This window comes from Hemitrygon akajei, chromosome 9 (assembly GCF_048418815.1).
Source record: "Hemitrygon akajei chromosome 9, sHemAka1.3, whole genome shotgun sequence".
In the NCBI taxonomy this organism is placed as follows: Eukaryota; Metazoa; Chordata; class Chondrichthyes; order Myliobatiformes; family Dasyatidae; genus Hemitrygon; species Hemitrygon akajei.
The window spans coordinates 121,161,644-121,189,136 of record NC_133132.1 but is presented as its reverse complement, the minus strand read 5'-3'; the positions used below and the strand labels follow the sequence as shown (position 1 = coordinate 121,189,136).

The 27,493-nt window shown below is 40.4% G+C and overlaps 1 protein-coding gene across 4 annotated transcripts in view; it reads right to left on the bottom strand.

Moving 5' to 3' along the window:
- Window positions 1-27,493, bottom strand: part of LOC140733501 (V-type proton ATPase subunit C 1-A-like) — a 76,451-nt gene that overhangs the window by 19,859 nt on the left and 29,099 nt on the right. For 3 of the 4 annotated variants that reach the window (XM_073056917.1, XM_073056918.1, XM_073056916.1), the window contains 4 exons: window positions 18,103-18,195; window positions 16,653-16,746; window positions 11,180-11,277; window positions 9,478-9,607 (listed from right to left, as the gene is read on the bottom strand). In XM_073056917.1, coding sequence (XP_072913018.1) covers window positions 9,478-9,607; window positions 11,180-11,277; window positions 16,653-16,746; window positions 18,103-18,195 — 415 coding nt within the window. The remainder of the gene's footprint in view (window positions 1-9,477; window positions 9,608-11,179; window positions 11,278-16,652; window positions 16,747-18,102; window positions 18,196-27,493) is intronic. The other variant, XM_073056919.1, reaches the window with a different exon arrangement.

The following is a 27,493-nucleotide window of genomic DNA, read 5'->3' as shown; positions in this document are numbered from 1 at the left end:
GGTTCAGTGAAGAAAGGGTTAACCTTGGTAATAGTGGGAAGTGAGAATTCCCAGTTGTTTGTGTTTGAAAGTGTGTTAAAAGTTAATGAGGAGACAAAAGGTGGTGATGTGAATCTTATTATTGAAGGGAAAGGGAAAAGTGAAGTTCCTAAATTGAAGGAAGAAAATTTAAAGTCTGGATTGGTGTCAGAAGCAGTAACCAGGCTGCAGAGACGATGGCTTGGTAACACGGTGCCTGTGAATCAATTACAGGTTGATTTGGAATGTAAAGGTGCCCCACACGCTATTGTTATTCAAGAGAGTGCTGTGACGAGGCAGAATTTGAAATGCTGTTTGAACAAAGAGAGATCGCTTGCAGATTTTAAATTGAAAACTAATAGCATGAAGGGTCCTGAAGATAAAACTAACGACGTGCTTAAAATTAAAGAATTGTGTGGAAATTCGGAAAATGGTCTAGTTTGGAACACATTGTTGATAAAATAACTCCTATGAAAGGAGCATGCGAAAGCCTATTCCACACTAGTATACAAGTTAACCACATGGGAGTTAACTGGAAAAGGGGCGAGGGTTGACGGGATGCCATTTTAAATAACAGGATCCGGTTTTAAGGGATTTTGACAAAGCATGTAACTAATAAAGACAACCCCCATGGAAGATTGACTGTTAAGTTTGAAAGTAAAAATAAAGATTAGTATTTGCATGAACTTTTGTAGTATACACGTAAGCTAAGATCACAACTCTTTAGTTTTTGTTTGCTGAAGGAAAGGAAAAATAAGGTGGTTATTAAATTGGAGTCTGATGCTACAAGAATTTATTAAGGTACAAGATGTTAAGATATTAAAGGAAGTGACAATGTAATCACTAACTGTTTAGATGCTGAATTGAATGTATAACTGTATTACTCTGTAGTGAAAAAAAAATTCTTTTGTATTGTGTTAGATTCTAAAATCCTGCAAGACTCTGTATTAATTCATTTTTACCGATGGTAAAAATCTTTGAAGGAAGGGGGTGTTACGAATGTGCCACAACTCTGAGGGGCCGAAGGGTACAAAGTCGCCCCCTCCTTTCCGAGAATCGCAAGATCGCTATTAATTCAGGTCTGGGACCCAGGAAATGAGAGAAAGACACGCATAATCCACAAGAGTTGGAATGCGTCCTGGCCTCAGCAAAACAAAAACCCCTGATAACGGCTATTGTCTCTTGGAGACGGAATTGTGTATTGAGTACTGTACTATTCATTGAAGTCCCTCAGGAGACGACCAGAGTGGGCTGGTTGAGGGATTGAATCATCCCAACCTGATTGACATCTGAGACCCTGTGAGTGATAAAAGAGGGTCTGGGGAACAACCCCTTTAGACGCACCAGGAGAAACGCTAGAAATCCCGTGACAGCGTTTAATAGCGACAGCCGGTGGGGGGCTCGTGTGCGTCCTTCCCTTGCCTGGGATTGGCGGCCTCACCACGGAAGAACGGCTTTAGCTAAAGGAAAGACCACCAGTGAACGGCCACACCAACGAGACTCTGACGGATCGAAATCTTAAAAAGGAAAGCCGGCAAGTTTCTAAAAATCTCTCTCTCTCTCCAACCAAAGGCTGCAGCCTGCAGGAACTGAGTGACTTTTATATTTCCATCGGACAATACATTTATCCCCTAGACAACGATAGAGCTTATTTCTTATTGATTATTATTATACCCGCACTTTTAGATATAGTATTGATGACGTATATTATCTGTATGTTTGCATTGATATTATTTTTGTGTATTTTTACTAATAAATACTGTTAAAAATAGTACCATCAGACTTCAACGGACCTCTCCATTTTTGCTGGTAAGTGACCCAGTTACGGGGTTCGTAACAGACCTGACCCGGTTTGTTACCTAATACTAGATCTAATATGGCAATCCCCCTAGTCGGCCTGTCAACATGTAACCATATAACAATTACAGCATGGAAACAGGCCATCGCGACCCTTCTAGTCCGTGCCGAACGCTTACTCTCACCTAGTCTCACCTACCTGCACTCAGCCCATAACCCTCCATTCCTTTCCTGTCCATATACCTATCCAAGTTTTTTTTTAAATTACAAAAACGAACCTGCCTCTACCACTTCTACTGGAAGCTCGTTCCACACAGCTACCACTCTCTGAGTAAAGTTCCCCCTTGTGTTACCCCAAACTTTTGCCCCTTAACTCTCAACTCATATCCTCTTGTTTGAATCTCCCCTACTCTCAATGGAAAAAGCCTATCCACGTCAACTCTATCTATCCCCTTCATAATTTTAAATACTTCTATCAAGTACTCCCTCAACCTTCTACGCTCCAAAGAATTAAGACCTAACTTGTTCAACCTTTCCCTGTAACTTAGGTGCTGAAACCCAGGTAACGTTCTAGTAAATCTCCTCTGTACTTACTTTATTTTGTTGACATCTTTCCTATAATTTGGTGACCAGAACTGTACACAGTACTCCAAATTTGGCCTCACCAATGCCTTGTACAATTTTAACATTACATCCCAACTCCTATACTCAATGTTCTGATTTATAAAGGCCAGCATACCAAAAGCTTTCTTCACCACCCTATCCAGATGAGATTCTACCTTCAGGGAACTATGCACCATTTTTCCTAGATCACTCTGTTCTACTGCATTCTTCAATGCCCTACCATTTACCATGTATGCCCTATTTTGATTAGTCCTACCAAAATGTAGCACCTCACACTTATCAGCATTAAATTCCATCTTTCAGCCCACTCTTCTAACTGGCCTAAATCTCTCTGCAAGCTTTGAAAACCTACTTCATTATCCACAACACCACCTGTCTTAGTATCATCTGCATACTTACTAATCCAATTTAGTAATTATCCAGATCATTAATGTATATGACAAACAACATTGGACCCAGTACAGATCCCTAAGGCACACTACTAGTCACTGGCCTCCAAGCTGACAAACAGTTATCCACCACTACTCTCTGGCATCTCCCATCCAGCCACTGTTGAATCCATTTTACTACTTCAATATTAATACCTAACGATTGAACCTTCCTAACTAACCTAGTGTGTGGAACCTTGTCAAAGGCCTTACTGAAGTCCATATAGATAACATCCACTGCTTTACCCTCATCAACTTTCCTCGTAACTTCTTCAAAAAATTCAATTAGATTTGTCAAACATGACCTTCCATGCACAAATCCATGTTGACTGTTCCTAATCAGACCCTGTCTATCCAGATAATTATATATACACCATCTCTAAGAATACTTTCCATTAGTTTACCCACCACTGACGTCAAACTTACAGGCCGAAAATTGCTAGGTTTACTTTTAGAACTCTTTTTAAACAATGGTACCACATGAACAATACGCCAATCCTCTGGCACCATCCCCATCTCTAATGACATTTGAAATATTTCTGAGAGAGCCCCTGCTATTTCTACACTAACTTCCCTCAAGATCCTAGGGAATATCCTGTCAGGACCTGGAGATTTATCCACTTTTATATTCCTTAAAAGTGCCAGTGCTTCCTCTCCTTTAATTATCATAGTTTCCATAGCTACCCTACTTGTTTCCCTTACCTTACACAATTCAATATCCTTCGCCTTAGTGAATACCGAAGAAAAGAAATTGTTCAAAATCTCCCCCATCTCTTTTGGCTCCGCACATAGCTGTCCACTTTGATTCTCTAAGGGACCAATTTCATCCCTCACTATCCTTTTGCTATTAATATAACTATAGAAACCTTTTGGATTTATTTTCACCTTACTTGCCAAAACAACCTCATATCTTTTAACTTTTCAAATTTCTTTTTTAAGATTCTTTTTACATTCTTTATATTCCTTGAGCACCTCATTTACTCTATGCTGCCTATATTTATTGTAGATCTCACTCTTTTTCCAAACCAAGTTTCCAATATCCCTTGAAAACCATGGCTCTCTCAAACTTTTAACCTTTCCTTTCAACCTAACAGGAACATAAAGATTCTGTACCTTCAAAATATTACCTTTAAATGACAAACACAAGGAAATCTGCAGATGCTGGAAATTCAAACAACAACACACACAAAATGCTGGTGGAACACAGCAGGCCAGGCAGCATCTATAGGGAGAAGTGCTGCCGACGTTTAGGGCCGAGACCCTTTGTCAGGACTAACCTCTTACTATCTTTCCTTTCGGTTATTCCTGACGAAGGGTCTCAGCCCGAAACATCGACAGCGCTTCTCCCTATAGATGCTGCCTGGCCTGCTGTGTTCCACCTTTAAATGACCTCCATTTCTCTATTACATCATTCCCATAAAATAAATTGTCCCAATCCACTCCTTCTAAATCCTTTCACATCTCCTCAAAGTTAGCCTTTCTCCAATCAAAAATCTCAACCCTAGGTCCAGTCCTATCCTTCTCCATAATTATATTGAAATTAATGGTATTGTGATCACTGGACCCGAAGTGCTACCCAACACATACCTCCGTCCCCTGACCTATCTCATTCCCTAACAGGAGATCCAACACTGCCCCTTCTCTAGTTGGTACCTCTATGTATTGCTGCAAAAAACTATCCTGCACACATTTTACAAACTCCAAACTATCCAGCCCTTTTACAGAATGGGCTTCCCAGTCTATGTGTGGAAAATTAAAATCTCTCACAATCACAACCTTGTGCTTACTACAAATATCTGCTATCTCCCTACGAATTTGCTCCTCCAATTCTCACTCCCCATTAGGCAGTCTATAATACACCCCTATAAGTGTTACTACACCTTTCCCATTCCTCAATTTCACCCAAATAGCCTCCCTATATGAGCCCTCTAATCTATCCTGCCAAAGCACCACTGTAATATTTTCTCTGACAAGCAATGCAACACCTCCCCCTCTTGCCCCTCCAATCCTATCACACCTGAAGCAATGAAATCCAGTAATATTTAGTTGCCAATCACACCCCTCCTGCAACCATGTTTCACTAATAGCTACAACATCATATTTCCAGGTATCAATCCATGCTCTAAGCTCATCCACCTTTCTTACAATGCTCCTAGTGTTAAAATAGATGCATTTAAGAAACTCTCCACCTCTTACTCTCTGTTTATCCCTAACAGTGCAAACAACTTTATTATCTTTTTCTTCCTTCTCCCATTCATCTTTGGTCTGAGTGCTCCCCCTTCTGTCAACTGCCTGTCCTCCCTCACACACTGTCTACTAGCTTTCTCTATTTGTGAACCTCCTGTCTCCTAGTCTCTTCAATTTGATTCCTACCCCCAACCATTCTAGTTTAAAGTCTCCCCAGTAGCCTTCGCAAATCTTTCCGCCAGGATATTGGTCCCCCTAGGATTCAAGTGCAACCCGTCCTTTTTGTACAGGTCACACCTGCCCCAAAAGAGGTCCCAATGATCCAGAAACTTAAATCCCTGCCCCCTGGTCCAATCCCTCAGCCACACATTTATCCTCCACCTCATTCCATTCCTACTCTCACTGTCGCATGGCACAGGCAGTAATCCCGAGATTACTACCTTTGTGGTCCTTCTTCTCAACTGCCTTCCTAACTCCCTGTATTCTCCTTTCAGGACCTCATCCCTTTTCCTACCTATGTCATTGGTACCTATATGTACCACGACCTCTGGCTCCTCACCCTCCCCCTTCAGGATATCTTGGACACAATCAGAAACATCCTGGACCCTGGCACCAGGGAGGCAAACTACCATCTGGGTCTCCTGACTGTGTCCACAGAATTGCCTATCTGACCCCTAACTATTGAGTCCCCTATTACTACTGCCGACCTCTTCCTTTCCTGGACTCTGTGCCAGAGGCAAGGCCATTGTTGCTTGCCCCAGGTAGGCTGTTCCCCCCCCCCCCCAACAGTACCCAAACAGGAGTTCTTATTGTCAAGGGGTACAGCCACTGGGGTACTCTCTAGTACCTGACTCTTTCCCTTCCCCCTCCTAACCATGACCCACTTGTCTGCCTCCCGTGGCCCCGGTGTGACCAGCTGCCTGTAACTCCTCTCTATCAACCCCTCACTCTCCCTGACCGGATGAAGGTCATCGAGCTGCAGCTCCAGTTCCCTAATACGGTCCCTTAGGAGCTGCAGCTCGGCGCACCTGGCGCAGATGAGGATGTCCGGGAGGCTAGGAGACTCCAGGACCTCCCACATCTGACACTTGAGAACAACAAGCTGCCCTCACACTCGTACTTCCCCCTTTCCTCAAGTAACAGGAAAAACTGAAACCTAAACCTACCTTGCCTCACCTGTTTCTACCTCAGTCTGTTGAGCCCAAGCCCTTAAGCCTTCACTCTACTCCCGGCTCACTCTGCTGCCTGCTGTATAAGGCTGTGTTCCTTTGTATACATACTGTGACAGGAACCCATCCTGGACACACTTAACAAACTCTGCCTCGTCTAAACCATTGGAACTAATCAGGTGCCAATCAATATTAGGGAAGTTAAAGTCACCCATGATAACAACCCTGTTATTTTTGCACCTTTCCAAAATCTGCCTCCCAATCTACTCGGTATCTCCAGCTACAGGTTTTATTCTATCCCGGTTTTATTCTATTCCCCTTGAAGTGAATGCCAACATTGCATTTGCCTTCTTTACCACAGTCTCAACCTGTAAATTAACCCTCTGGGAGTCTTGCACAAGGATTCCGAAGTTCCCCTGCACCTCTGATGTTTGAACCTTCTCCCCATTTAGATAATAGTCCGCACTATTATTCTTTTTACCAAAATACATCATCCTTCATTTCCCAACACTGTATTCCATCTACCACTTTTTTGTCCATTCTTTCAATCTGTCTAAGTCCTACAGCAATCGCATTATTCCTCAACACTACCTACCCCTCCACCTATTTTCATTTCATCTGCAAACTTTGCCACAAAGCCATCAAGTCCATTGCCTAAAACACTGCCAAACAATATGAAAAGCAGCGGTCCCAATACTGGCCCCGAGGAACACCAAAAGTCACCAGCCAACCTCACTAGTCAACTTAAATCTGCATCCTCTAGTATTTGACATTTCCACCCTAAGAAAAAGACTGCTTATCTACCCCATTTATGCCTCTTATAATTATATATGCTTTTACCAGGTCATCAGTCAGTTTCTGATATTCGAGAGAAAACAGTACAAGTTTGTTCAGCCTATCCTTATACCTAATATACTCAAATCCAAGGCAACATTCTAGTGTACTTTTGCACCCTCTCCAAAGATTCTACATCTTTCCAGTAATGCAGCCACCTGAAATAGCCAAATCAAAGTTTATATTTTGTTGCCACTTTTTAAATTCATTGACATGACTGATAAATTACAATCTCCATGATCTCCATCAGCACAGGTGCACCACAAGGCTGTGTGTTTGCCCCCCTACTCTACTCGCTCTATATTTGTGACTGTGAGCTCCAGTGCCATATTTAAGTTTGATGACGACACCACTGTCATCAGTGGTGACGAATGAGCATTTAGGAGGGATATTGAAAATCTGGCTAAGTGCTGTCAAATCAATTATCTCTCACTCAATGTTAGCAAGACCAAGGAGCTGACTCCTGGAGGTTCATTGGGATCAGAGGTAGAGAGGGTCAGCAACTTCAAATTCTTCAGTTTTATCATTACAGAGGACCTGTCCTGGGCCAGCATGTATGTTAAATTACAAAGAAAGCATTACAGTGCCTCTACTTAGAAGTTTGTGAAGATTTTGCATGACATCTGAAATTTTGACAAACTTTTGTAGATATGTGATGGAGTGGTTGCATCATGCTTGGTATGGAAACACCTGTGCCCCTGAAGGGAAAATCCTACAAAAAGTAGTGGATACAGCCCAGTTCATCACAGGTTAAACCCTCCCCACTATTGAGCACATCTACATGGTGTGCTATCACAGGAAAGTAGCATCCACTATCAAGGACTCTCACTATCCAGGTCATGATCTCTTCTTGCTGCTGCCATCAAAAAGAAGGTACTGAAGTCTTAGGACCCTCACATCCAGGTTCAGGAACAATTATTACCCCTCAACCATCAGGGTTTTGAACCAGAGGGAATAACTTCACTTGTTCCATCGCTGAACTGTTCCCACAACATATGGACTCACTTTCAAGGACTCTTCATCTCATGTTTGCAATTATTTATTGCTTATTTATTTATTTTTCTTTCTTTCTTTTGTATTTGCACAGTTTATTGTTTGTCCTTCCAGTTGGGCGTGGTCTTTAACTGATTCTATTATGTTTTTTGGATTTATTGAGCATGCCCACAAGAAAACAAATCTTAGCGTTCTATATGGTGACGTATACATACTTTGATAATACATTTACTTTGTACTTTGATAAAGTTAAGTGTCCTATGCCTTCTTAGCCACCCTATCTACTCATGTTGCCACTTTCAGGGAGCTATGGACTTACACCCTAAGATCCCTTTGCATCAATGCTGCTAAGGATTCTGCTATTTACACTACACCTGGAATAATGTGAACAGCTCTCGGCATTCCACTTTGGCCTCCAAGGAAGTTCTGCATAGACCACAATACTATCTCGATTCCAAGGATGAAGTTATGATGAGAAATTACTAGAACTGTGTTCCTTAGAATTCAGAAGCTTAAGTGATAATGACTGAAGTTATTGAGACATTAAAATGAATGGGAGTGGGGACAGGGGTGGGATATTTGAATAGATGGTGAGATATTTCTGCCAGACCTAGTCTAAACCTAGATCTAGGTCTTTGAGGAATGAAGGTAGACATGAAGAGGCTGGGACAAACTTGGAACACTTGTATGAAAGGCAATTACTTTGAAACTGATTTGCTTTAAATCAAAGATTGATATATTTTTGCACATAGTGGCAGAAAATGACCAATGCTTCTTAGTACCACCTCTCACACCAAGCTTTAAGACTTTGCCTCATAGCAGTTATTTAAACTTATTGCCAACAAATCGCACTTCACTATAGGAATCTAGAAATTCAACTTGTGTGAATTTCTCAACAGGGTAACTTGAGGACTCTTAAGCATGGTTAACTTGAAAATGTAATTTAACTGACCAGAAAAAAAGGTTACCGAACACAACTGTTGTGGTTTAATAGTCATTGCATGGAGAAGATTTTAGAAGTGCTGTCATCAACCTTTAGTGCAGAACTATTTGTGTCACCAAAAAGCTCTCAGAGTTACTGCAAGCACTCAAGCAAGGGGAATGATGTCATAGAGCCTGTTGTTCCGTTACTCATGGAAGAGAGGTGAAGAGAAATGCTGGATCTCTGTCAGGTTTCCCTCAGATCAATGGAACTGGAGTGGTGTTGAGAAAAAAAACAGAATAGCTGTTTAGTTCAGCCCGCAGGAAGCATCAAGTTCACTCATCGATCGTGATGGCTTCACGAGTGAATCTGCCCGAAATGTCGTCACTATCTCCTCCCATAGATGCTGTCTGGCCTGCTGAGTTCTGCCAGCATTTTGTGTTTTTATTTTTTTTAATCAAGATGGCTTATTGTTTATTATGAGCTCATTGTTGTGCATACTTACATCAACAGTGCTTGCAGCAGCAACTTCATCTAGATGTTTAAATAGTGCATTGAGCACATCTCTTAGTCTTTTCATGGTCTTTTTATTTGGCTGAAGAAGCATGGCTTGAAAATTGACTGGAAGCCCATACCTGAAAAATTCAATTTGTGTACAGAATGATACAATCTATTAAACATAGGAGTTGAATAACTCCCATATTTTCATAAAGCAAACTTGAATAATATCACATCAAATTAGACACAGATGTGGTACCAGCTCCAAAGTAATCCCATTCATTTATATTTTAAATAATGCAGAGCTACAATGATGAATTAATTTTTCTCATTTAACCAACTATGTTTATTCACTTCATTAGTCCCTCCACTTCTCTGCCTCTCTATTTCCTAAAACCTGATATACTTGTAATTTTGTTAGTTCTAACAATAACTGAATTGGCCTGGTTTATTAATGTAAGTGCAAGCAAAGTCCATTTGGGAAAGGTCTGCAAGATAAGCAAAAACTTTTTTTTAAATCAAAGTAATTCACTGCTGATCACAGGTTCTGGACAATCAGCTCTGCTTCTTTCTCTGTAGATGGTATCTAGCCTGCTGAGCATTTTCAATGATTTCTATTTTTATTTCATTTCCAAAATCTACAGCATTTTGCTTTAGTTTATTGTTGGCCATGAGCAGGTAGGATGGAGGACTAAGCTATAAGAGAAAATGGTAATGATATACAATATATTCAGTTTCTGGGAAGTGTAAGGGAACAATTTCAACAATCAAGCATAGCCTGTCAGAGATGTTACCAAAAAAGATGATAACCAGAATTCAAATGTAGTAACTCAGAAATAATGTAATAAATGTTTCAAAGAACAACAGTGCCATTATCCAACCATGTCCACCTGCCAAGTGGTCAGTTGGTGAGCCTGCCAAACTCCTGAATCAGACCCATGAATGACATCCTAGTCAGACCAATGGTAATATTCTTATCACTGAAGCCCAGATGATTTTTTGATGCAAAGGTGGGCCTTCTGTCCCACAGTGGAGGCCAGGAAATAATGCAAAAGCGTAAGGTCTCACCGGAAAATGTGCCATGTACAGATTAATTAAAGGAAAGCAACAGAGGGAACATGCTGAAACATGAAACGGCAGAGGATTAGTATAAATGGGTGCTTGATGGTCAGCATGAACCTAGTGGCTAAGGGATCTGTTCTTGAGTTGTGTCTCTCCTCGAGTCCAAGGTGCTAAACAGACTGGATACTGTATTGCAGACAAAACTAAGACAAAAGCACAGGTGTGGGTAAGTGGGAATTCATTGCAACTTTGTCATTCGGCTGTCCACAATTTGACAGAAAGGCAAAATAAATACATATGAATGCATGTCTCTACATTGGTTTAATTCCATCCCAATTTAGAGTTTGATGAGGTTCTGAACTACTCAACAGTGGTAAAACTGCAGAGGCAAGTTCAAACTGCAATCTTTAAAATACAATAATCTATACTTTCTGTAAGCCACTAAGCTGAAGAAAAAAATCCAGAATTTCTCTCAAGCCTTCAGTGCAAAACTCCCTGACACAATTTTACTCTTCAGCAGTTCTGCATCTTATTAAGGAATCATCATAATTTGGAGCCAACAGTGAATGGGTTACTTTACAGGTAAATGGTACTTGAATTCCTAGTGCTTTCAATTAGTTGTAGTGAGAAGACAAAATACTGCTTACCGAAGAACAGATTCAACAAAAACTCTTAAAGCCTTTATGTGAATCCAGGCTATGTATGCTTCACTAAAATTTACCTTTAACCAACGCAGTAAAGGGCCCTGAAAATGGAAGTAAAGCAAATTAATTCAAGTAGTCATGCTTTCTTGAAACCATAAGTATTCTTGCATCAATTCTGATTTTGATTCTGTTCTACCTGGTCCAAAAAATTAATGTACTCATAATTGGTAACCGTAACCAGCATATCCTAATGGTCCATGTGGACCAGTTCATCAAGTACATTAGATCAGATAGAGTTAAGAATAATAATGTTTGCAGTTGAAGTATGAATCATTGTTGAGAATATCCTAACATGCTGCATGACTCTGTCATACAGAAACTGCACTGCTATGGACAGGATTGCTTTACAATGGGTAATTAAAGACTGCATAAAGCATCACCAGCATCGTCCTACCCACCATCAACGTGGCAGAAAGAGGCCAGCAATATTATGAAGGATTCATCCACCCTGTTCATGGACTGTTTGTTCTATTCCGAGCAGGAAAGAGGCTAGACAGTATCCACACCAGGACCACCAGACAATTACTTCCTCAGATTGACCAAAACCTTCACCAATTAAACCACCCACCACCACTACCTTATCATTTCCTTTTGAACACATCTAAATCCCTTGCTCTAAGGAGATGCCAGTCAGTGTTAGGAAAGTTAAAATCTCCCATCACAACAACCCTATTATTATTGCACTGTTCCAGAATCTGACTTCCTCTCTGCTCCTTGGCTGTCCCTATCACTATTGGGGGGCAGTCTATAACACCCAGTAGAGTTATTGCCCCTTCCTGTTTCTGACTTCCAACCACACTGACTCAGTAGATAATCCCTCCATGACTTCCACCTTTTCTGCAGCCATGACACTATCCCTGATTAGCAATGCCACACCCCACCTCTTTTGCCTTCTGCTAGGTGTGCTAGAAATGATGAAGGAGTGGAATAAGCAAATCCCCAGTATCTTCATGTAGTCAGACTTGATGGTAAAGGGAATAGAGGATTGCTTGGGCCAGTTGCCACAGTGCTCTTCCTGCTGTTGACTCTGGCCCCAGGTCAGCTGAAATCGGTCACAGATGCTGATCAGTCTGGGTCCAAGCAGAGGACAGTGACATCGTCCATGTAGATAGAAGCTTTGATCTGAGTGACACACTGTTTAACATCCTAAGAATCAGGTTTACTGTCACTGTCTTGCAGTATATGACATGAAATTTGTTATTTTGTGGCAGCGGTACTATGCAGGCATAAAATCACAGTAAATTACAAAATAAATGAATAGTGCAAAAAAAAAGGAATAATGAGGTATTGTTCATGGACTGTTCAGGAAGCACCACCTCAAATACCTGCATCCTTCCTGATGGATTCAGGAAAGGGTTCTGTACAGCACATGAACAAAATAGGAGAGTGGATATCCTTGGCTGCCTTCAGACTTGACGGGAAACTAACAGTTTTTCACATATTGCTGGGCAGTTCTATGCTTATCTGCTAATTCAAAGGTACCTGCTAATGCACCCTTTTGTTTCACTTTGATTTGTCACTTAAATGTCCCACTTCAGCTTTGAAGGAAAAGTGTTTGAACCTTTCTAAAGCTTTTCATAAATTTTGAACATCCAATTGTTCCAATCCCTAAAATTTTGTTTACAAAAAATTTTCTATCCTAACCCGCTAGACCCAACAATCTGCTCTGGTGCACATAATTATGGAAACTATTTGACCCACAAACCATGAGAGCTATGATTCCCAATTTATAAACATTTAGAACTGACTTACACAGCAGGCAAAAGTTACTCCTGGGGACACCTGAACTGCTTATTTGCAGTCCCATTTTTTTTCCCAGGCATTAGCTGTTGACAATTGTTCACTATAACATTGATTATATTTGTATGGTGTCTTTAGCAAAACTCTTCAAGGCACTTTAAGGAATGTTATAAAATAATACATAATGCAGATCTATAAGGAGACTTTAAAGTTGGTCAGTTAAAGTGATTTTATCAATTGTCTCAAAGGAGATAAACGGTTTGAGGGAGATAAATCCAAATTTCAGGATCTTATCTGGTAAAAGCAAGGACACTAAATCTGGATAGGTGAGGAGGCTGAAGCATAAATATCTGGGAATTTGATGTGGAGGAGATCATAGAGACAAGGATGGGTTAATGAAAGCAAGGATTAAATGTTAGAAAGAAAGTTTTTCTTAACTAGCACCCAATTTAAAGTATGAGTAGGGTGAGCAGGTGAATGAATGGCATGTTGGGATATGGGGGCTAAAGATTTTTGATGAGCTAAAGTTTACAATGAGAAGAATGAGAGAGACCAGTCAGAGAGCACTGGAATAGTCAAGCCTTGAAGTAACAAAGCCATGAATGAGAGTTTCAATTGCACAAGCTAGGGCAGAAATGGGATTAGATCATGACACGTGTAATGGCCTTAAGAATAATGCAGATACAGTATGTGTTTGGAAACTTATCTTGAACCCTTATCCTCCCATCTCCTCTAATAGCTCTCAATGTGGAGCAAGTTTGGTGAACTGACAGTACATTTTATACTGTACCTGATTTGTATAAATGAGACACTACATTTATACAGTGCTATTTCTGATGACCAAATTCATTCTCCCACAGCCCCAAGTCTCAATATGTAGAATATTTTTCTCTCATCTTAAATGTGGTGTGGCATTTTGAACATCATTTGTTGCCTTCAATCAGAAGTATCATCTTGTATAACAATTTGTAGTATTTCCTTAACCGTGATGCACATAAGTTAAATAATGGGAGCTGTGGTTTATCTAGAGGGGTTTTCAAAGTGGATCTGGAGCAACTGATGGACATGATCATGAGCTTTTTCCAGAAAGTTAAGCCCAGTGATAATAGTGAATTTTAGCCAGCTGCCCATGTTATTTTTATCCTAACTACCATAATCACATTTGAGTTACATAACTGGGGGTTACTCAATGTTTGCCAATCAATGTAATAAGTTTTGTATTCACTTTGAGCTTGATTTTTTTCAGAATATTGCAAAAACATATCTTGTATTTGCACCTTGTGAAACATGACATGCTTTTAATACTTCTGAAGTTATAGTGCATAATAGTGGGGGTAACAATTTAATGTGCTGCTAGATGTGCTTTCCTAATTAGGCTGTCTGAAAGGTCTGATTGTCACTTGCTTCCACTCCATTTCTTATCAATGGAAGATTTTACATGAATACTTTAATAGGGAGTACCCATTACAGACTAGTTGCCAGTGGGCTTCACAGATCAAAGGATGGGTCCAGTATGACCAATTTTTTTTTTTTTTAGCAGCATCAGCCTCCTATTTCTATGAATGGAGGATTGTTGTGGATCAGAAATTTTAAAAAATGTTCTTCAAACACCCTACTGGAACTTTGGTGGGAAGTTGGGGGTATTTCTGGAAAATTTCTAGCAATGATTCTGGTACCATATCATTCAGTAGAAAATATTTTTAATCTATGAGATTGAGATTATTGGCCAGTAATGTAATCTTGGTGATCCACTAGAGAAAGACAAACAGCCAAACAACTAATCAAGCTCCTTTATCTGATCTCTGTTTTTCAAAAAAATCCATTTTCTTTCACTTTAGATCCAAAACACCCAACATTTGGAGAATATAACAATATTTTTTAAAATGAAGATACAGAATTTGCGGGGGGGGGGGGGGTTGGTGATCAAACCTTATTAGCTTTAACAAGTTGACTAGATTCTATTCTGCCATAATTGCCTGCTAAAGAAAAAGATTTATCCCTTTATCCCTTTAATTCTCTCACCCATTTCAACTCTGCCCTATCAGCTGCCAGGACTAGAAGGCCTGAATTATAGGGAGAGGTTGGCCAATACAAGTCTTTATTTCTTGATAAAACTTGTATCAAGTTTTCTTCTTGATAACACAAGAAGAAAAACAGGGCAATTTTATTAGAATATTCAAAATTATAGGAGGCATAGATAAGGTGGATGGTAACAGTCTTTTCCCCAAGGTAGGGAAGTTCAAAACTAGAGGTCATAGGTCAATCTAAGAGAGAAAAGGGAGCTGAAGGGCAACTTCTTCAAGCAGAGGGCAAGGAGCATATGGAACAAGCTGCAGAGGAGCAGATACGTACAATAGTATAATTTAAGAAGCACTTGAAAGAGTGAGGCTTAGAGAGAGAAGAGTGAAATACAGGAAATTGGGACTAGCTGGGTGACCACAGTGGCTGTCATGAACTAGGGGCCAAACGTGCTGCCTTGCTCTATGACTCTATCCATTTCTGGCTCCTGCACTTTTCTAATGAGGTGTAATATGAGTTTGAAAAACAGCCCCTCATCTATCTAATCTGCACATTAGAACATTTTGAATTTCAACAGTTTCAGATAACTTGAATTCCCTGATTGTCTCAGAACAGACCAGTTCTGCTGTAAATTTTCCATCGTTGATAATAATTTATTTTTATTTCTCATTAGCATTTTCTACAACTCTGGTCCACTGTGCCACATCACTCAGTCACATCAGTTACTAGAATTGCTGCCTGACAGCTGTAGCAACCCAAGTTCAATCTTGACTTCCAGTGCTGTGTGTGGAGTTTACATGTCAGTAATAACCATGTATGTTTCTCTCGATCTTTCCGTTTCTTACCACATCCCAAGGATGTGGAAGCTCTTTGGTTGTCAGCCACTGTAAATTGCCCATGTTATCTAGATAAATGGTAGAATCTATAGATGCTATTAGAAATGTATGAAGTTCATGGAAAATTAGTGAAGGGATATGCATCTCTGTAAGCCAGTTTAGACTTCATGGGCTGAAATGGCCTTTCCATGCTGTAAGAAAATTAAATAATGTCCAGCATTTCACAGTTTTACATATTCCTTTTTTTTTTTCTTTTCTTCCTAACTGGCCTCATTAAGCTATCAATCATAGGTTGTTGTTCCATCCATAGCTTATCACAACAATCCTAATCATATCAGAGATGTTCCCTGTGTCCTATTCCTCTACAATTCTCCATGCAAGTTAAAACTAACTTTATTTTCTTTTTCCCAATTCTGATGAACAGTATTCTACCAAAAACATTAATTCAGTTTTGCCCTCCAGATACTGCTTAATCTACTGTTTTCAGCATTTTCATTTCTTTCATTTCAGACTTCAAGCATATAAAGTTTTTTTTCATATCGTATCCTATGAAGATTACAGCTCTGAAGTACTTTCCCATTCCAAACAACATTCCAATACAGATCTGTTTAATTTCCATTTATTCCATGCTAATTTTTCTCTATAGGATATACAACATACAGTATAATCATAGGAGAGTGAAGATCTTATTTCGCTTGACTGTAATTTGATGAAATTAGCACATAATATTTCATGAATGGTGGTACTTCATTGTCACATGCTATAGATCACTACAATGTATAACATTTAAAAGTATTTGATGTCAAGACTAAAATACTCACATACTGTTGTTTCTTGTCTGCACTTAATCGTGTAATTTCCTCCTTTTCAGCATGCAATTCCTCTTCACTGTAGTTAAATTCTCGCACCAAAAACCTAGAACAGAACAGATTTTAATACCTGCTGCTACCTGTATGAGTTCACAAGTGCTTAATTGTCAGTCATCTCCACCACCTAGGTAGTAATTTGCCCATCTACTACACAGCCCAATATATTGATGTTACAACTGAAACTACTAAAATGAAAATCAGGCACAGTAGATAAAGCAGAGCAGAAATTTGTTGTCAGATTATTACCCATGCCATCAAAATAAAAATCGACTTCATTTGACTTTTAAAGAAGATCATACTGTATCTCAACAATGTATTAATCACAGAGCCCTACAATACTTTGTTACTGGAATTCTTGACTTCCAAGCCATTCGACAGAATTCTCCATTTCAAATGTTCTTTATTCTAAGTAGACATACTCAGGTGAGCTTAACAATGAAAATTCCTTGAGTGAATTTCTCCCACAGAGTTAAAATGCCCTTATAGAGTGTCATAGATAAATATGGATGAATTATTCCTACTTTCTTTAAGTCAAGCATCACTTAACTATTTTTTTTAAATCACAGTTTGGGAGTCTGAGAGAAAAGTTCAAATGGTTTCATGAAGGCATAGAGTAATTGGAGGTTTCTAAGAAGACTAAAATAGAGTCACATAACACAACATTAAAATAACATTATTTACTGTCAAAGAATATGACAGTATGTGTTCATATAAAAATATACATTCTAAACAATGCATATTCAGTAAATTATAAACAATAAATTTTGCTGAAGTTAATTGTAAGATTGTAACAGATGCTGTACATTTGTTCGCAAGACAGATTAAAACCACAGGAAAAGTTCTTTTTGACAGACAGACATACTTTATTGATCCCGAGGAAAATTGTCTTGTGTCATTGTGTCATTTAATTTTGAAGGTAGGAATTGCATTCTCTGGTGAAATATTGCCTATTCCAACACCCATCTCCCAATATCTAATACAGGGTAATTATTGTTGCTGCTGGACAATTAAAATATTTTAAACTATTACATTGAAATATTAATTCCAATAGCATTCTAAATGAATTTTGCTCCAGTTCATTAGTTTAAGATCCAGCTACTATCTCTTTGTCTATTCTTTTCTGATATCTGGCATGGGACATATATAACTTGAAAGATGTATGAAAATGCCATTTATCAGATAGTTCTAATTTGGACAAAAGTAATCGTTACTTTTTTTTAAATCAAAAACTAAAAATACATTAACCACAGAGGCATCAAAAGAGCCAAAAACTGCTACAAGGATAAAATGCTGACTTCTTAGTGTTCCCAGTCACAAACTTACAGTTCAGTCTGTTTGGACTTCTAAAGGCAAAGGAATGACATGAATAATAAAACTATTTCAAAATACTTGCAAAACTTACTTGTTTTCTCGGGCTCTGATTTTGAATTCATCCACAGTTTTTTTGAAAAGAGTTACTGTAAAGAGGGCACCCTCCATATCCTCAATGATCATTCTGCAAATCAGAGATGTCTATTTTAATTTAAAGAAATTCCACCGGTTTGGAAACTAGTTTGTCTTAAAAGATGACTACATGGAAAAAAAGTGGGAAGAAGTTTGCCAGGAATAGCTTTGATAAAATCTCCTAACAACATTTACAATCTGCACTTCAATATGGTAAATGAAATGACGATACTAAAATGATAAAATGCCATGCCCTCTTTTCGTTGCTGACACAGCAAAGGAGGTACAGGAGTCTTGGGGCTCGAACCACCAAGTTTAGGATCAGTTATTACCTGTCAACCATTAGGCTCCTGAACCACCGTGGATAACTTCACTCACCTCAACAATGAACTGATTCCTTAACCCATGGACTCAATTTCAAGGATCCTATAACTCAGGTTCACAAAATTATTTGTTTGTGTTTGTATTTGCAGCTTGTCTTATTTTGCACATTGATTGTCAATCTTTTGTGTATAGGTTTTCATTGATTCTATTATATTTCTTTGTTCTACTGTGAATGCAAACAAGAAAATGAATCTCAGGGTAGTATATGGTGACATATATATACTATGATAATAAAATGACTTTGAGCTTTGAACTCTATTTTACTTATGGTGGGAATAATGATCCTAGTGTTCTGTGGTGTATTAAGTGAAAATAAGGCAATTTTATGTCTTTTGATGCATTTCAATGTTGAAGCACACAACAAAATGCTATTTTCATGAGTTTAATGATGGAACGCATGGGTAATATCATTTAACATATGACTTGCTATTTACTTAAACTTGCTGAACCATTCACCTATGAACAGTGTTCATCATTAGCTTCAGTGCTATTTTGCAAGTACGACCTAGTGTATTATAAAGAAACAGCTGACTTTTGATGTTTTAATTAGTGATTTTAACAGAATATTCAATGAAAGTAAAAATCAAGTACTTGCACTCCTAATAATGTTCTGTAGAAGGTTTAAGGAAATAGAAAATGCTGCACAATATATGCAACTTTATTGGAATTTTCCATCCATTTACAGTGCACTAAGGTAAAATTCCACTCTACTCTTATGCCTGTAGCCTGAAGTACATGCTATAATGCAACAGTCAAAGTTAATTATTCCTACGTGTTGTCATTTCAGCATACTTAAATAAGTCATAGTTCAGGAAGAGTCATTTTGACTATATTTGCACAATTTATTTTCAATAAAAATTAAATGGTTCAAGATTTTCCTCATAAGTAAATAAGTAAAATGCAGCATCATGTGTCATTTTAAACTTTGCATCAAGATTTCCCCCAACAATCTTGAATTATCACCAATAGTTAATCTGCCTAACAATTATTTGATGATTCTTTGCCCCCAGAAAAACCTGCAGAACATAGAAGAGTACAGCACAGGAACAGGTCCTGCGGCCCACAATATTGTGCCAAACCAATTTATTAGCAATCAAATAACCAACTAAACTAATCCCTTCTGCCTACACAATGTCCATATCCTTTTATTTCCCTCATATTTATTGCCTATCTAAACATCTCTTAAAAGTCTCTAATGTATCTGCCTCTACCACCTCCCCAGGCAGCACAACCACCACTGTGTGCAAAAAAATGTCTCCCACATCTTTTTAGAACTTAACCCCTCTCACCTTGAGTGCATGCTCTCTAGTGTTAGAAATTTCAAACATGGGAAAAAGATACTGTCCATCTACTCTATCTGTGCCTCTCATAAACTTATAAATCTCCATCAGATCTTTCCTCAGCCTCTGCTGCTCCTAGAGAAAACAACCTAATTTTGTCCAGCCTCTCATTAAAACACATGCCCTCTAATCCTAGTAAACCACTTCTGCACCCTCTCCAAAGCCTTAATATCCTTCCTATAATGGGGTGACCAGAACTGTATGCAGCACCTCAGATGTGTCCTAACTAGAGTTTTAAAAATCTGCAATATAACTTCCTGGCTTTTGAACTCAATGCCTCAACTAATAAAGGCAAGCATTCCATATGCCTTCTTAACCACCCTATCACAGTGTAGCCACTTTCAGGTAACTATGAACTTGGACCCCCAAATCCTTCTGCTTATCAACACTTTTAAGGGTCATGCAATTAACAGTGTATGGTCTCTTTACATTTGACCTACCAAGGTACAATACATCACATTTTTCCAGGTTAAGCTCCATCTGCCATTTCTCTGCTCATATCTGCAACTGATTTATACCTTGCTGTATTCTTTGCCTGTCTCTGCTATTCACAACATCACCAATATTCATAATATAGAAACCCTACAGCACAATACAGGCCCTTCAGCCCATGATGCTGTGCCAAACATGCACTAACTTTAGATATTACCTAGGGTTACCCATAGCTCTCTATTTTTCTAAGTTCCATGTACCTATCCAGGAGTCTCTAAAAAGACCCTATCACTTCTGCCTCCACCATTGTTGCTGGCAGCCCATTCCATGCACTCGCCACCCTCTGCATAAAAAACTTGCCCCTGACATCTCCTCTGTACCTACTTCCAAGCACCTTAAAACTGTGTCCCCTTGTGTTAGCCATCTCAGCCCTGGGGAAAAGCCTCTGACTATCCACACAATCAATGCCTCTCATTATCTTATACACCTCTATCTGGTCACCTCTCATCCTCCGTCACTCCAAGGAGAAAAGGCCAAGTTCACTCAACCTGTTCTCATAGGGCATGCTCCCCAATCCAGGCAACATCCTTGTAAATGTCCTCTGCTCCCTTTCTAATAGTTTCCATATCCTTCCTGTACTGAGATGACCAGAACTGAGCACAGTACTGCAAGTGGGGTCTGACCAGGGTCCTATAAACCTGTAATATTACCTATCGGCTCTTAAACTAAATCCCACGGTTGATGAAGGCCAATACACCGTATGCCTTCTTAACCAAACAACCTACCTGCGCATCAGCTTTGAGTGTCCTATAGACTCGGACCCCAAGATCCCTCTGATCCTCCACAGTGCCAAGAGTTTCACCATTAATACATTCTGCCATCATATTTGACCTACCAACATCTGCAAACTTACTAACCTGCCCATCTACATTGTCATCTAGGTCATTTATATACATCAGAAACAGCCCGGGTCCCAGTACAGATCCCTGCAGAACACCAGTAGTCACAGATCTCTAGCTAGAGTAAGTTCTTTCAACCACTACCCCCCTGTCTTCTATGGGCAAGGTAGTTCTGAATCCATACTGGCCAATTCACCATAAATCCCATGCATTTTAATCTTCTAGATGAGCTTCCCATAAAGGACCTTGCCAAACACCTTACTGGATTCCATGTAGTCAACGTTCACAACTTTACCTTCATCAGTCACCCTTGTCACCTCTCAAACAACTAAATCACGTTAGTAAGACATGGCTTGCCCCGCACAAAGCTATGTTGGCTCTCCCTAATTATGCAATGGTTTTCCAAATGCTCATAATTCCTATCCTTGAGGATTGACTCCAGTAACTTCCCTACCACAAACATAAGACTCATTGGTCTATAGTTTCCAGGATTATCCCAGGTTCCCTTCTTGACCTTGCTTGTGAATAGAGAGGATGTGAAGATATTGTTCAAGGTCCCAGCAATCTTATCCCTTGTCTCTCTCAATAAACTGTGGGGTATGTACCATCCGCTTGGGATCTTATGCATCTTAATTCTTTTTAAGAGACCTAACACTACCTCCTTTACCTCAAAATGCTCAAGCATATTAATACGCTCGGCAATAATTTCCCTATCCTCCACATCCTTCTCCTTGGTTAGTACTGATATAAAGTACTCATTAAGGACCTCACTTACATCCTCCACATCCAAACAAATGCTCCTCCTGTAAAACCCAGGGAAAGGTTTCACTGCTAATGTAATGGCTTTTCTGTAGCAGCAGTGTTTGAGTTATGGCTAGAGATAGTGGTGCTTTGAAATGTGCAGAGTCCAATGAAGAGAGTGTTTTTTCTTGTTGTGTACCTGAGAACGAGGTGATCTGGGGCTTTTGTTCAGCAAGAGATGAAGAGAGAAGATGCCTGAAAGGTGAGGTCTTAGACATCAGGACAGAGTGGACTTGGAGTGGGGCCAGGAGTCAATGAGGCCTGGCAAAATCGGTGGAGGAACAACGGAAGGGAAACCATAAGCTCCAACTTGTGCACATTAAACTGTTTCATTAAAATGGGCCCTTTTTGTTCATCTTTACTAAAGATAATTCTTAATTTGATTTTATTAATTTATAAAGCTAAATCATTTAATTGCATATGCTGTACTGTCTGTTATTTCGTGGTACTGATTTATAACGGGAACATCACACAGCATCCACACAAGAGGTGTTACACCTCAGATTTCACACATTTGGCGGGGCCAGAAACTGTCTTCCCTAGACTAACACCGCCTTCCGAACCTGGGGGTCCTTGAGTGGTCCTACCCTGTCCCTAGTTATTCTCTTTCTCTTGATGTGCATATACAATACCTTGGGGTTCTCTTTAATCCTACCTGTCAAGGATTTTTCTTGGCCCCTCTTGTTTTCCTAATTCCCTTCTTGAGTTTTCTTTTCTGGCTTCTTTGTAATACTTAAGGACTCTATTGGATTCTAGCTTCCTAAGCTTTACATACTTTTCCTTTTTCTTCTTGACTGAATTCATCCCCTCTCTCGACATGCAAGAGTCTCTTACCTTGCCATCCTTGCTCTTCCTACAGGCTGGAACATACCTGTCCTGTACTCTGTGTAGTTGGTCCTCTCATCACATGTTGACTTGCCTAAAAACAGCTTCACAAATTCTCTCCCTAGTTCCTGCTTAATGCTCTCATAATTTGCCTTGCTCTAATTTAATAGTCTCTCCCTCAAGGTCCATACTTCTCCTTATCTACAGCTATCTTAAAACCCAGGAGGTCACTGTTCCCTGACTGCTCAACCACTGGAAGTTCAGTCACCTGGTCAGGCTCATTACCTAACTCTAGATCCAGCACAACCCCCTCCTCTTTTTGGACAAATTACATTTTGATTTAAGAAACACTCCTGGATGCACCTAACAAATTCTGCTCTATCTAAAACGTTTTCACTAAGATGACACCAGTTTGTATTAGGGAAGATGAAGACCCCATGACAACAACCATATTGTTTTTATACCTTTCCTTAATCTGCCTGCTTATCTGTTCCTCAATGTCATCGTGACTATTTTGGGGTTTGTCATACAATTCCATCGTAGATTGCATCCTTCCTATTTTTGAGTTCTACCCATATAGAAACATAGAAAGCCTACAGCACAATACAGGCCCTTTGGCCCACAATGCTATGCCAAACATGTACTTACTTTATAAATTACCTAGGGTCACGCATAGCCCTATATTTTCCTAAGCTCCAGGTACCTATCCAGGAGTGTCTTCAAAGACCCTATTGTATCAACCTCCACCACCATCACCAGCAGCCTATTCCACGCACTCACTACTCTCTGTGTAAAAAATTTACCCCTGACATCTCCTTGTACCTACTTCCAAGCACCTTAAAACTGTGCCCTCTCATGTTAACCATTTCAGCCCCGGGAAAAAGCCTCTGACTATCCACACGATCAATGCCTCTCATCATCTTACACACCTCTGTCAGGTCACCTCTCATCCTCCGTCACTCCAAGGAGAAAAGGCCAAATTCACTCAACCTGTTCTCATAAGGTATGTTCCCCAATCCAGGCAACATCCTTGTAAATCTCCTCTACACCCTTCCTATAGTTTCCACATCCTTCCTGTAGTGAGGTGACCAGAACTGAGCACAGTACTCCAAGTGGGGTCTGACCAGAGTCCTATATAGTTGTAACATTACCTATCGGCTCTTAAACTCAATTCCACGGTTGATGTGGGCCAATACACTGTATGCCTTCTTAAACCCACAGTCAACCTGCGCAGCAGCTTTGAGTGTCCTATGGTCTCAGGCCCCAAGATCCATCTGATCCTCCACATTGCCAAGACTCTTACCACTAATACTATATTCTGCCATCATACTTGACCAACCAAAATGAACAACTTCACACTTACCTGGGTTGAACACCATCTGCCACTTCTCAGCCCAGTTTTGCATCCTATCAATGTCCAGCTGTAACCTCTGACAGTCCTCCACACTATCCACAACACCCCCAACCTTTATGTCATCAGCAAACTTACCAACTCATCTCTCCACTTCCTCATCCAGGTCATTTATAAAAATTACAAAGAGAAGGGATCCCATAACAAATCCCTGAGGCACTCCACTGGTCACCAACCTCCATGCAAAATATGACCCGTCTACAACCACTCTTTGCCTTCGGTGGGCAAGTCAATTCTGGATCCACAAAGCAAGGTGCCCTTGGATCCCATGCCTCCTTACTTTCTCAATAAGCCTTGCATGGGGTACCTTATCAAATGCCTTGCTGAAATCCATATACACTACATCTACTGCTCTACCTTCATCAATGTGTTTAGCCATATACTCAAAACAATTCAGTCAGGCTCATAAAGCACAACCTGCCTTTTACAAAGCCATGCTGACTATTCCTAATCATATTATGCCTCTCCAAATGTTCATAAATCCTGCCTCTTTTTTCCATCAACTTACCAACCACTGAAGTAAGACTCACGGGTCTATAATTTCCTGGGTTATCTCTACTTCTTTTCTTCAATAAGGGAGCAACATCTGCAACCCTCCAATCCTCCAGAACCTCTCCTGTCCCCATTGATGATGCAAAGATCATTGTCAGAGACTCAGCAATCTCCTCCCTCACTTCCCACAGTAGCCTGGGGTACATCTCTTCCAGTCCCGGAGACTTTTTGATCTTGATGCTTTCCAAAAACTCCAGCACACCCTCCTTCTCTAATGTTTATGTCCTCAAGCTTTTCAGTCCGCTGTAAGTAATCCCTACAATTCCCAGGATCCTTTTCCGTAGTGAATACTGAAGCAAAGTATTCATTAAGTACCTCTGCTATCTCCTCCGTTTCCACACACACCTTTCCACTGTCACACTTGATTGGTCCTATTCTCCAACGTTTTATCCTCTTGCTCTTCACATACCTGTAGAATGCCTTGTGATTTTCCTTAATCTTGCTCACCAAGGCCTTCTCATGGCCCCTTCTGGCTATCCTAATTTCATTCTTAAGCATCTTCCTGCTAGCCTTATAACCTTCTAGATCTCTATCATTACCTAGTTTTTTGACCTTTTTGTAAGCTTTTCTTCTTGACTAGATTTTCAACAACCTTTGTACACCACGGTTCCCGTACCCTACCATCCTTTCCCTGTCTCATTGGAATGTATCTATGCAGAACACCACACAAATATCCCCTGAACATTTGCCACATTATTGCTATACATTTCCCTGAGAACATCTATTGCCAATTTATGCTTCTAAGTTCCTGTCTGATAGCTTCATATTTCCCTTTACTCCAACTAAACAATTCCCTAACTTGCCTCTCCAATGCTGTGGTAAAGGAGATAGAATTGTGATCACCATCTCCAAAATGCTCTCCCACTGAAAGACCTGACACCTGACCAGGTTCATTGCCCAATACCAGATCAAATACGGCCTCTTCTCTTGTAGGCTTGTCTACATATTGTGTCAGGAAGCCTACCTGAACACACCTAACAAACACTACCCCATCTATACTCCTTGCTCTAGGGAGATACCAATCAATATTTGAGAAATTAAAATCTCCCACCACAGCAACCCTGTTATTATTACACTTTTCCAGAATCAGTCTCCCTATCTGCTCTTTGATGCCCCTAGTACTACTGGGTGGTCTATAAAAAACCATCCTGTTTCTAACTTCCACCCACAGAGACTCAGTAGACAATCCCTCCAGGACTTCCTCCTTTTCTGCAGCCGTGACACTATCTCTGATCAGCAGTGCCACGCCCCCACCTCTTTTGCCTCCCTCCCTGTCCTTTCTGAAACATCTAAAGCCTGGCACTCTAAGCAGCCGTTCCTGTCCCTGAGCCATCCAAGTCTCTGTAATTGCCACAATATCATAGCTCCAAGTACTGATCCACTCTAAGTTCATCCGCTTTGTTCATGATGCTTCTTGCATTAAAATAGACACATCTCAAACCATCAGTCTCTCATCCTTTCTCTATCGCCTGCCTATCCTCCCTCTTGTCTACAAGCTTTCTCTATTTGTGAGCCAACCACCCTTGCCGCCATCTCTTCAGTTTGGTTCCCACCCCCCCAGCAATTCTAGTTTAAATTCTCCCCAAAAGTCTTAGCAAATCTCTCTGCCAGGACATTGATCCCACTCAGATTCAAGTGCAATCCATGCTTTTTGTGCAGGTCACGCCTGCCCCAATAGAGGTCCCAATGATCTGAAAATCTGAATTCCTGCCCCCTGCTCCAATCCCTCAGACATACATTTATCCTCCATCTCCATACTCAGTGTTGTGTGGCACAGGCAGTAATCCTGAGATTACTACCTTTGATGTCCTGCTTCTCAGCTTCCTTCCTAACTCCCTGTAGTCAGTTATCAAGACCTCCTCCATTTTCCTACCTATGTTGTTGGTACCAATATGTACCACAACTTCTGACTGTTCACCTTCCCACTTCAGGATATCGTGGATGCGATCATAAATATCCCGAACCCTGGCAAAAGGGAGGCAAACTACCATCTTTGTTTCTTTCCTGCATCCACAGAATCACCTGTCTGACCCCCTAACTATAGAGTCCCCTATTACTGTTGCCTTCTTCCTTTCCCTACCCTTCTGAGCCACAGGGCCAGACTCTGTGCCAGAGGCATGGCCACTGTTGTTTCCCCCAGTAGGGCATCCACCCCCAAACAGTACTCAAATATAAGTACTTATTGTTAAGGGGGACAGCCACAGGAGTACTCTCTAATATCTAACTCTTGCCCTTCCCTCTCCTGTTACCCATTTACCTGTCTCCCAAAGCCCCAGTGTGACTACTTGCCTATAGCTCCCCTCTATCACCTCCCCACTTTCTCTGACCAGATGAAGGTCATCGAGCTGCATCTCCAGTTCCCTAAGCTGGCCCCTAAGTAGCTGCAGCTAAATGCACCTGGTGCAGATGTGGCCGTCTGGGAGGCTGGGATTCTCCCGGATTTCCACATCTGATACCTAGTACACAACACAGGACTCACAGACATACTTCCTGTTTCTATTCCTCACAAGTAACCTACCTCACCTCAACCCATTATTGCCAAGGCCCTACCACTCTGTCTCAGATCATTCCGCTCCTTTGATGACTGCTCTGCTAGGCAGTGTCTCCCTTTTATGCCTGAAACTTCCCTGCTATTTAACTCACGATTGGTGCTCCGATTATAGCCGCTGATAGGCCATGCACAGTGGACAAATGCTCTTGAAACTC